Source organism: Aphidius gifuensis, linkage group LG6 (genome assembly GCF_014905175.1).
Source record: "Aphidius gifuensis isolate YNYX2018 linkage group LG6, ASM1490517v1, whole genome shotgun sequence".
In the NCBI taxonomy this organism is placed as follows: domain Eukaryota; kingdom Metazoa; phylum Arthropoda; class Insecta; order Hymenoptera; family Braconidae; genus Aphidius; species Aphidius gifuensis.
The window spans coordinates 5,980,347-5,993,341 of record NC_057793.1 but is presented as its reverse complement, the minus strand read 5'-3'; the positions used below and the strand labels follow the sequence as shown (position 1 = coordinate 5,993,341).

The following is a 12,995-nucleotide window of genomic DNA, read 5'->3' as shown; positions in this document are numbered from 1 at the left end:
AAAACAAAAAAAAAAAAAAATCCGTTACAGAGATGTAGAGGATCCGGCATCGAGTATTAAACTTCTTCGTTTCTACAAGCCAAAAACCGGGGGTGCCAATACAACCGGGGAAAGGCAAGAATAAATTATTAAAAAAATTTTTTTTTTATTTTTTTTTTTAATTAACAGTTTATATATTCTTTTAATAACTACCGCGTATTTATTATCAATTTTATTTTTAGATCAAAGTAGATTATTGGATACACCTTCCGGCACTATTGCTATATTTTTTTTCAAATTTATATTATGCTATTATTTATTTAAATAAAATGCTTTTAGGTTTGCTTTATTTATTAACACATCAATAATATAAATACGTCAAAACAATAAAACATAATAAATAAATTTTCATATTATATTTTTGTTTATTTATATCAATTACATTGAATAGAAATAATTTTAAATTGATCAGGTTTCAATAGTCAATTTCAATTAAATTCAAATGGCTATCAATAAATAAATATAATTATTTTACAATAAAAATACATAAAATATTTAATTAAATACCCTGATAAATAAATATATATCAATAATTATTAAAGCAGTAAAAATTAAATATAAAAAAGAAAAAAAAAAAGATGTACTTGAAAAATAATTGAGTAAAGTAGTTATTATATGATCAGTCTCTAATTAACAGTTTGAAAAATTAATTGATTTTAAATTGTGTATAATTAAAGGTAGTATTTAATGACATAAAGTGTCAATTTAATGACAATTATTATTATATAAAAATATAAAATCAGTAAATGATAATTGAATAAAAGTAGATTTTAATTACAAGCATTATTATCACAAAAGTTGCACACTTTTATCATATAGTTATAATCAATTAATATTCATAATTTTTCACTTGAAATTATATCATAAATATTTATATCTTATAGATCAGACATGTCTTTTTTTTTTTTTTCATTTTAATTTATTAATTTATTAATTAAATACGATAATAATATTGATAAAAAAATTAATTATCATATCGAAATATATAAAATACATGGTTATCATTTAATAAAAAAAAAAAAGAATATATTTGCAATTAAAAATAACTAACAAATTAATAAATTAGAAGCGACACAGAAAGTGCCGGACGTTACTCGAGAAGTGAGGTTGACAATTCATCTGGAAATTCGAAAAAACCAAGGATTATTTTTTCACAATTATTTCGTCGTAACAAGGACAAAGTATCGGGCACTGATACTGATACCATGAGAACCGTTGTTAATGTTGATGATGAAAAGGTATTTTTTCTACATAAATAATTAATTATTAAATTTTTTTTTTATTAAACATTTATTCATAAATAACAAGAAAACATTATTTTTAAAAATGATACAATTTTTTAATTATTTTATTTTTTTCTATAACAATTATCTTCATGATAATAACATGTTATTTTTTACAAAGAATTAATGAATAATTGTGTCATTGTTTTTTGTTATAAATTAAACATGAGAAAATAAAATGTTAAAAAAACATATTGTACATTTTTATTTATTGTTTCGATGAAATTAAAATTTTTTTTTTTCATATCGTATTTGTTACTAACAATAAAATATAATTTATGATTTTGTATTTTTTTTTTTTTACTTCTCAGATACCAGAAACAATTGACGTCACTCAAAAAATAAATCCATGTGGATTGGTTTATGCGGAACTTGATTTGACGCAGAAAGAACTTGTTTCAACACCAAGACGAGTTAGTGATGACAAAACCGAGTATGCTGAAATATTATATACTAAAACCGAAGATAAAGATACAAAATAATAATAAGAATTAACAATTAAAAATCTTATTTGAATACTATTTATAAAAATGATATTAATATCATGAAATTTATAAAATTCTCATTAAATTATTGTCATGAATTTTATTATTTTTTTAAACTTCAATATTTTATATTTATTTTTTTTTTAATAATAAAGGTGCACAGTATCGAACTGTAGATTTTATTTCAAATCATCTTTGGCGCTAATAACGTACTTAATTGAAAATAATTAATTTAAAAAATAATAATAATTAAATGCTGTCATTTGTAGTAATTTTTTTCTATCGTTTTTTAATTGTGTGTAACTTGTGCATTGTCGTGCTTTTTTTATAACTATTAATTTTTTTTACAATCAACATAATAATTATTGTTATATAAAAATAAAAAAAAATTTACAAAAAATTTATATGTAAAACTCGAGGCTACGAGTAAGATCAACCGTCCGATATGTATCTAAGTTTCCAAGTATTGTTTTGTACGTCTTTATTTTATTGAATAAAAAAAAAATAATAATAAATAATAATAAAGGAAAAATTATAATTTATAAATAAAATAGATAATTTTTTTGTTTATTTATTTATCATTTATTCAAGGTGACTTATCAACATCTTCAACTAATTTTTCATCAAGATCTTCATCTAATTGTTCATCAGTTTTCTTCTCAACTTTTGACTGATGTTGATAATTTTTATAAACATCATCTGACATTTCAGCAATTGTTTTTTTATATTCTTTTTTATTTTCTTTTAATATAAATTTCTTTGGTGGAAGACAATCCAAAGGAATCGAAAGAGATGTTTTATTTTTTTGCTGCTTAATTTTTGATTTAATTAATTTATCGTCAATGAAATCAATTGTCTTTGGATAGTCATCACAAACATCAAGAAATGAAGGTGATGAAGATGTCATTTTAGGATTATCATAGATATTGATGTCATCAATGGGAGATGATGATTTTCGTGGTTGATTTTGACCAGAATATTTATGCCATTTTGTGCTAATCATAAAATTCTTGGTTCTTTCATCACTGAGATGTGGAATTGGTGATGGAATAATTGGATTTTCTAGTTCACTACCATGTTCCATTCCAAGTTTAATATTATTTTTGTACTCTGAATAGATATCTTGATTTCCAGCAGTAATTGAACCAGGCACTGGAGTACATGGTCCACGAGTAAAACCAGGTTTTGTATCTAATGGTTCCATAAATATTTTTTTTTTCATTGTTTTAACATTTGATGATTTACAAATTTCTTTTTTATATTCAAATATAATTGGTGTTATATTAAATTCAAGACGTAAATTTGTATTAATCATTTTAATTAATGCATAAATTAATGCACTTATATTTCTACATCTTAATACATAAACAGCTCCATGATTTCTTATAAATAATGGTGGACCAGTCCAACATGGATCAACAGCATAATAACCATCTTCACATTTAATAATACCAATTGTTATATTATCACAATTTAACAATATATTATTTGATTCTTCAAGTGCTAGCTTTAAAGTTACAGCTAATGATAATTTATCATTATTATCATAAAGTACACCACATTTTTTTGGTAAATATTTAATTTTCCAAATGTGAGGATATATTTTAAAACATGACTGTAAATTAAAGCCATCATTATCCATTAAATTATTTCGTTTATTTTTTATACTTTCAATGTAATAACAATCACCACAAATAACAGCTGAATCTAATATTGCTGATGTCCATTTTGATGGATGACATAAATTTTGCATTGCAATTATTGATATACAAATTGCCATTTTATTTTTACCAATACGATTTGCAAAACGTTCATCATAAGTTCCAATTGTTCCCCAAAGTGAATATATCAATTGTGGAATTTCAATAACATAATTATTCCAATATAATATATTTTTATTTTGATCATTATCATCATTTAAATTTTTACAAATATTATCATTTTTTTTACGTTTTTTATTAGTTTTATTATCTAGTTTTTTATCCAAAACAGATGGTAATTTTTGATGACTAAAACTCCAATGATAATCAAGATAAATCCACATAAAATCTTCTTTAAAATTTTTATCAGTCAATGCATTTATTGATTCAATATGAATTTGATGAATAAAAAAACCAGTTGTATTATTTATTTTATTTTTGCTCATTGATTCAATCATTTGACATAACGTAGAAAATATTTTTAAACAACTATTACCAATATTATTTAGTTGTCTCTTTCCTTTAGCATTACATCTATAAGGATCCAAATAATAATAACAATTTGTCGACTGTGAATACCAAAAACCATAGCAACAATTTGAAAAATGTATAACACCATCATTGTGTTTATTAAAATATTTTTTTAACTCTTTTTTAACAGTAGAAAAAAAATTATTTTTTTCATGATTATTATGTAAAACATTAAGACTCGATGCAACATCACGAAATTCAAATATTCTATTCATCAAATTGACATTGTGAATGATGTGTTCAGTATGATATTTTGGTTGGTTAAATTGTCGATATAAATCTTCAGATAGTTTTATTATTTTATCAATGATACTTGGCATTGGACTTTGTATAATATCTCTCTTCATCATCACCGATAATATGCCAACAAAATAACAACGTTTTACATTTGGCTCATTGATAATATCAAATGAATCCAGTGCAACAGTTCCAAAGACAAAAATTGGCTTTAAACCAGGTATCGTTGGTTTAAATATTGCATGTAAATCATATGGACCATTATTATTTTGATGAATTTGTGGTAATGATGATGATGGCATTATTTCATCATGTAAACCACCAATATCACTACAATTTGGATCTAAAATTTTAGCATATGACACTGTTATTATTCTTATTTTAAATTCAATTTCTTCTGTTATATTAATTTTTTGTATTATTATTTTTAAATAATCTTCCATATTATCAGACATTATTATTTTTATATTTTTAGTATCATCAATACACCACCATGCATATAATTTATTGAGCTTTTTCATAACACCAATATGTGAAGTACCACAAAATATAATAGCACCAGTATAAATTGAATTATCAAATATTTTTTTTAATGACATTGATAAATTCCATCCTTGATGTGAATATAATTTACCAATATGTAATGGTGCAAATACAGTTTTAAAATTATAATTACCAATTTCAAATTCAGTTAACATACCATCAATCATATTATCAACAGTAAAATCTTCAGATGATAATAAACAATCAAATGAAATGTCTTTACTTGTTTCATAAATTGCTTTAATTATATTTTCACTCCATTTTGATGGATCAATAATACAAGACCATGATATAATACATAAATCAATTGGTAATAATATTATTGATTGTTTATTAAACTTTCTTATGTATGGTTTTTTTCTTATATATTCATTTGTTATATTTTTATCTTTTGATAATTTAAATGGTGTTAATATTGCTTGTGTTATGTCATCTTCAACAACTGTAACTTCTAATACAGATGCATGTAAATTATTTAAAGCAACATAAGCTGGTTTTGGTGTTAAATTAGTATTTGATTTTTTATTTTTATTAACTTCATCAAGCCATGATGTTAATTCAATCAATGATTCTTGACTTTTTGATTTTAAAATTTCTTGTTCTTCTTCGTTGTCATCTTCACTCTTATCATCATCATCATCATTATCAGCATCAACAACATCATGATAATCTTCTTTTTCATATGCATTTTCATCATCTGATTTATTATTTTCTTTTAGAGTAAATTTAGTTTTTTTATTATCATCATGATTAATCATTTCAATATGACCAATTGATAAGTTATGTATTCTGTATGGTTTTGTCACATCAACACCACTGTAATTACTTATTTTATCAATCATATCATCAAGCTTACAATATTTTAATACACAACCAGTACCAGTGTCACTGGCATGACCTTCATCATCACATGGATATGGATCAAATATATAATAACATCCATTTGAAAACCAAAATGCATATGATGCATTATCAAATATTAATATACCACTTGGATATTTTGATAAATATTCTTTAATTTTATTTGTTAATAAATCATTTTCATAATTTTCTGGATCAGCATATATTATTTGTTTAACAATAATATTAAATTTTATATTTAATATATTTATATTACGAAAATTACGTACTTGTTTATAACGTAATAAACCAGTTTTATTATAATATTTACTTGCCAAAATTATCAATTGATCCAACAAACTTCCATAAAATTCATGAATATTTTTAACTGTTTTAGCAAGTATACAAAGTATTGCTGCATAATAACAAGCTTTATGATGATGTTCTTCTTTATTATTACGATTTTCAAGTTTCATATTTGCTGATATTATAAATATACTATCATTGTTTGTTGATATAAAATCTTCATTTTCTATCAATGATTGTGTATCAATATATTCATCTGATGATCTATTGGCATTCATTGATATTGATGAATTTTTTTTACCATCATTAGCTGTTTCTATATCTCTGTTATTTTCTACAATTTTAAATTGTTCATTCTGCAAAAAAATAAATAAAATAAATTACATTTTTTTATGATAATTAATTTAAAAATATATATAAAATATAAATTACCTCATTGTTTATTGATTTCATTGGAAAAAGCATGTTAAATAGTATATCCTCAGTATAACAAACAATTTTATCCAACTTTAAATTGTCTCTTTCATCAGCTGAAAGTTTACATTGACGTTTTTTATTATTTTTCATACATGGTTTTGCAATTTTAACTGATATTGGAGTTTTAATAATTGGACCAATTGGAATAATCAATGGTTTAATATTATTATCATTTGTAAATTTTGTTAATTCATTAGAAAAACAAAGATTTTCATTTTGAATTATTAAATTTTTATCTTGACATTTTTTCATATTAATAATATCATCATTTTCATCATGAATAAATATATCATTAATTGCACGAAGTGGAGTAAAACCAATTGGTGATATACGTGATATTAAATATTTTTTTTTTGGTAATTTAATTAGCTTTGTTGATGTTATATTATCATTTGTTATTATTGCATTAATGTCATTATTATATTGTGTTAAATATGTTTTAATTGCTAGTTTTGAATCAATTGAAAAACATGATACCAATGATGATATTGATTTTGATGCTTTTTTAGCATTTAAAAGCATTTTTAATACTTTTTTTTGTGGCAATACATATGGAGGTGGATGATTGTATTTTAATTTTTCATATTCAATTGCTTCTTTGGCTTGTTGATCAATTATTTCATCTTGTAAATTAATATTTGCTGTTAAAAGAAATAAATTTAATTTACTTGGTGTATCTGGATGATTTTGTTCTTCAACGATTAAAAGAGGATCAACTAAAATTTCATCTTCTTCTTCTTTTTCTTCTTCAACTAATTTATCTTTTTCTTTTTTATCTTCTTCATCATCATCATCTTCTTCATCTTCATCATCATCATCATCATCATCATCTCCCTCTTCATCTTCATCACTTTCATCATTATCTTTTAATGTTTTATTTCCTTGAGGCTTTAATGCCAAAATATCATCATCAGTAAGAGGCAAAAATACAGTTTGATATTTTTCAAATTCAATACCAGTCAAATCAATACTCAATGGTGATTTGTATTTATTATTTGGACCAATTTTTTCAATATTAATAAAATGCAATTTAAATGTTTTATCATTAAATTCTAATATACCATAAAATAAATCAACAAGTTCTGTTATTTTATCTGTTACAACAAATGATGCTGGACAACCATAATATCTCCAGCCTTCTTCATCACCACCATATGGATTAAATGTAAAATAATTACCATCTTGTTTCCAAATAATATATGTTAAATTTTTATTTTCAATTATTAATTCATTGTATTTACGAAAATATTGTTCAAATGCTTCACCAAGATTTACCATTGGATCAGCATTACCCTCGATTATTGATTTTATTATTTTAAATTTAACAGTATTATTATCAATTTTCAATTTTTTTGGAAGCATTTTAATATCAATATAATTTGGTATTTTTTTAATTAATTTTACATCTTTTTTTTCTTCATTTTCTTGTATTTTTTCTTCATCTTCTTCTTCGTCATTCTCGTCATCATCTTCATCATCTTCATCATCCTCATCTTCATCATCATCATTTATTTCAGGACTTCCACGACAAATCCAATCAACAAGTTCACCATGTGTTTTATCACCAAAATAAATTATTTTATCTAAATCATTAGTCTGCCATTGTGATGGATGTTTTATTTTTGAAAAATATATTGCTGACAATGCCATCGACAAACCTTGACGACCCTGTGATGTTACTAAAAATTTATCATCAATACAACTACTTGATGCATGAATAATAAATCTATTTGAATTAATAATTTTATAAAATTTCAACAACTCTTCATTTTCATAATCAATTATCATCACTGAAGTTTGTTGTCTAACAGAAACATAATCATCACCATTTTTCATAATATCTGGATACTGACAATAAATATTTTTATTTTTTTCATTATTATCTAAACGTGGTTTTGGTGTCATATCAATTTCAACAATACACTCATCTTTAATTGGTACAACATTATCAACACCAATTGGTCGACGGTTTGTATTTTTTTCACGATAAACAATAGTCTCTCTTGAATTTTCATTAGTTTTAATATACAATACATTAATACCATGAATGAAAAATGGATCTTTATCAGTGTTACCAGTATTTTCTAATATTATTTCAATTAATTCATTTATCGAACTATTCATTATAACACAACCACTTGCACTTTCATATTTCAATTTATTATCAGGATCATTTTTATCAACTCTATAACCCTCATCATCACATGAAAATGGATCTAAATAATAATACTTATCATCATCTTTCCAAATGGCATAATATATCTTTTTAATTTCCAATATACCACAATAATTATCTTTAAAAAAATCACGTAAACCAATTTCAATATTAATTTTTCCTTTTTTACCTTGACCTGGTATAACATTTGTTGTTAATTTAATTTTACAATGATAAATACCAAGATAAATATTACCAAATATATCATCAATTTTAATATCAAAAGTATCATCAAATTTTTTACCAAGTACTCTTGCTAAATCAATGATAAATATATGTGATTGATTAAATATTAAATCAATAATCGGTGTTGTCCATTTTTTAGCATTTATTAATTTTGTATAAATAATTGCTGCAATTGATATTATTAAATGACCACGTCCTTGAAGTACACTTGTTACATTTGAATGATTAATATGAAATGTACTTTTGACAATTGCACGAAATTTTTTATCAATATTATATGCACTTGGACGTCTTTCTGGTTCATTTATATGATCAATGTCATCTGGATTTATTACAACATTAGCCTTGATACTAATTGGATAAATAACAAAATTTTCTTTATCAATATTACTTTTTTCAAGTATAATATATATAACATCATCTAAATTATCAAGTTTCATTAATTTAACTGAACCATTTACATTATCAGGAATTAAATTATCAAGTCTTGGCTGTGCATCAAAAGCATTTAAAAATTTATCTTCACGCCAAATTGATATGTTTAATATTGGTGATGTTATTATACAAGCATTATGTGTATTAAAAAATAGTTTAATTGCTTTTACAAAATGCATTTCAGTTGGATTATCTGTACGAAATGATCCAGTATAAACAGCTTCATCAATATTCATATAAACAATATTTTTTTTTTGTATTATTAATGATGGTAAAAGATTTAGCACTGTTAATAAACGACGATCAGTTGTTTTATTATTATTATATGATTTACAATACCATGTATCACCATCTTCAATAATATCATCAATAATTGTGTCGGTCCAACAACTTGCTTTTGATTGAGATGTTGTAGCAAATGCTGCAATTGCTATTGCAGCACCCTATTAAATATCACATTTAATTAAATTTATTATTTTTATTATTGTTGTTAATATTTTACCTGTAAGCCACGTGATAGTGGTGAAAATTTAATCATATTCATATGTGTATGACCAGATTTAATGCCATATTTGGCGTCATTTTGTAATTTTGTTTGAATCCTTGTAAGTGAATATGTGTCAGCAGGAAGACCGAGAATCTTGTTCAATCGATGACGTTCAGTTTCAAGATCCTCATCTACTTCATCATCAGACACGTTTTCATCAGCTTCAGTAACCTCGTTTGCTGTCCAGCCATGTTTATCAATTTCCTTGTTGGATATGACCTTGTCACATTCAGCCAGTTCCATCAACCACTTGTTTCTCGACTCCATTATTATTTTTTTTATCCACACTTATTTAATTGATCCTTTAACATGTATTTAATTGATATTATTATTCGTTTTTTTTTTTTTTCATTAATTACTTTTAATTATTGTATTTTATAACAGCTTTACCTGGACTATTTTAACATTGTAATAAATTAAATTGACAATGTAATAAAAAATCATTCAAGCTTCTTTTTTTGGGCTTTTTTTTATTTTTTTAATTTGGAATTATAACTAGAATTTTTAAATCACATATTGTGATAGCAATGAATTCAATATTTCATTGAATTTTATCTAAAAAATAAAATAATTATTATTAAAAACAAATGCTAATTGATGTGAAGTCATCAAGCTCATCATTCAGTTATTAGAAAAACAAATTCTCGTATTTTCTTCCGCGTTTTAAAATTATTCATCAGTTTTTTTTTTTTTTCGTAATGAAATATATTTTTTTAAAACGAAATTAAATGTTAAATAAATAAATAATACGTTGGTGTAGTCAAGGTTTTTTAGTAAAATAAAAATATTTATTATTCTGGTTTTTATAAATAAATGTTTCCGCTTGTTTAAAATTTTCAGTGCAAATATAAAAAATAATGTATTTTATTAATCACATTAAATTATCCTGATTTTTAAATATAAAAAATAACGAAATATATTATTTTATAAAGAAAATGGGTTAGTAAAATTATGCAATTTAGTATCAATATTTATGTCACGAATGGTCATTCAGGAAATTAAATATATCAAGTTTTAATTTTATTATTATCATTGTAATTATTATTATTATTATAACTTGTTACAGGAAGTTGAACAAACGGATATATTTAAAAAGATTAAACAGGCACTTTAAGCTTCCTCGTATTATTCAGTTTAAAAATTAAAATTTCATTTTATCAAAACAATGAGATTGTTGAAAGCATCAGCTTTACTTTCAAGATGAATTGTTAACTCGTATATAATCTTCTCAAACTTGATGTATATTATCTGAATTAATTTTTGATGGTTTAAATAATAATTAAAATGTCAAAAAAGATGATAAACAATTGTTGTGCATTTGAGGATGAAATAAAAAAACTTGGAAAAGTTAAAATTAATAAAAAATATAAAAGAAGAATTAAAACTGGTAATTTTGGTGATGATGAGTGTGATGATATTGATGATGATGATGTGAAAATAAATGAAAAAAGCATTTTTGGATTAAGTGGTAAATGTAGAGATTATGCTGAGTTTAATTTTGTTGAAAGAATTAAACCTGGTATTTCAACAAGAGATGAATATTCACTTTCAAGACATGCTCAATGTGTCAATGATCCTTCTATGAATTTGAAAAACAACAATCAATCAAGTATGTTAAAATAACCTGATCCTCCTGATGACAACATATATTCTGAACAAAAATTTCCACGCGGGAATAACCCTCGGATAAAAATAAATTTAAAAAAATATTTATTAGCTATACTATACTAGCTAGATTTAAAAGATACATATTAAAAAAATTTAATTTAAAATAATAATAGAGTCGAGTCAATAATATCAAATGACTAATTAATTTTCTTTTTTAATTAATGGGTTTTAAATTTATCCAAGATAATATGATGAAAAGTAAATTTAAAAAAAATAAATGAATAAATTGTTAAATAAAATATTTATTTATTTATTATAAATTTTGAGATATGGTAAAATGGTAAAAATATTTTTATAATGATTAATTTAAATTTTAAAAAATACCTAATGATTATTTAAAAAAATACACGCAACAGGATGATTTTTATTTTTTTGTTTTTGGCAAATTATTTACCAAGATATTTTATTATGGAATTTAAAATATTTTGACTATGATATTTAGTTGTGATAATAAATTCTAGTACTTGAATTAAATAATTAAACAAATTAATAATTAAATAAGTAGATAAATTAATTAATAAAATAAATATACAACGTTATTTTTAAATCAATTTATTTTGAATTTATCCGCGTGATATTGTATTTTAAATTTAAAATATTTCATCTAAAACTTGAATGAATAAATAAATAAATAATTGAATACAATATTTATTTATTTATTGTTTTATATTTATACTGATAAATTTAAATTCATTATACGCAATAGAATGTTTTTGATTCTTCTGGAAAAATTATTTACCAAGATATATAATTAGACCAAGAAATTTGTGTTCAGAATATTTTGACCATGATTTTTCAAGTAATAATACCAACATATCCCGTTTGCCTTTTAAAAAGTTTTTTTTTTTTTATATCCAAATGATAAAGAGTAAGTTGTTTCAAGAATACTACTTAAAATTTTTATATTTCCTTTTTTTTTCTTACAAAGAAATCATAAACAATTATAAAAAAAATATAAAAACTATAAATAAATATAAAAATCAAAATATCTGGTCGTTATCAACAACATCAGATGATACTGATATTAATTCTGATTGCGATGAAATTTGTTCATTCGATAGTGACATTGATTTATCTGGTAAGAATAATCAAAAAATATATCTGATTTTAAATTTATAATAAAATGCAAAATTTAATATCCAATAAACCTATAACAACTTGAAAATATTTTTCAAAAATTTAATTTCTTTTTTTTTTTTTCAGGACTAACCTTCACTTTGAATGATAAAAAAAAAATAATCGATAATATAAAATCACAATCTAGAACTTCAATAACTAAAAATACTTGAAAAAATTTAAAAAATAATAAAGCCTTCAATAAATGAAGAAAAAAAAAAAAAAATTATCAAATTAAGGAAAAATAATTATTACGTAAATAAATAAACATATTTCGTATTTATAAATTTTATCTAAAAATTTTTTTAATCTTCAGTTTGATAATATTTTAACATTAGGTCACCAAGGCCATAATAAAAAAAAAAAAAAATAATATCAGTGTAATAT

At 22.7% G+C, this 12,995-nt stretch overlaps 2 protein-coding genes across 5 annotated transcripts in view; one reads left to right on the top strand and one right to left on the bottom strand.

Annotated features, from left to right (window-relative positions):
* LOC122859041 (fasciclin-3) overlaps positions 1 to 2,358 on the top strand; it is a 151,097-nt gene extending 148,739 nt beyond the window's left edge. For 2 of the 4 annotated variants that reach the window (XM_044162383.1, XM_044162381.1), the window contains 2 exons: positions 1,106 to 1,277; positions 1,634 to 2,358. In XM_044162383.1, coding sequence (XP_044018318.1) covers positions 1,106 to 1,277; positions 1,634 to 1,804 — 343 coding nt within the window. In that variant the 3' untranslated portion in view covers positions 1,805 to 2,358. Of the gene's footprint in view, positions 1 to 30; positions 253 to 1,105; positions 1,278 to 1,633 lie in introns of those variants that run through there. The other 2 variants (XM_044162386.1, XM_044162387.1) reach the window with 2 other exon arrangements.
* Positions 2,359 to 2,366: 8 nt separating this feature from the next.
* LOC122859040 lies at positions 2,367 to 7,225 on the bottom strand. The gene is made up of 2 exons (XM_044162380.1): positions 6,397 to 7,225; positions 2,367 to 6,320 (listed from the first exon to the last, which is right to left on the bottom strand). The coding sequence occupies exons 1-2, from the start codon at positions 6,961 to 6,963 to the stop codon at positions 2,394 to 2,396; spliced, it is 4,494 nt and encodes a 1,497-aa protein (XP_044018315.1). The 5' UTR covers positions 6,964 to 7,225; the 3' UTR covers positions 2,367 to 2,393.
* Positions 7,226 to 12,995: the final 5,770 nt, after the last annotated feature.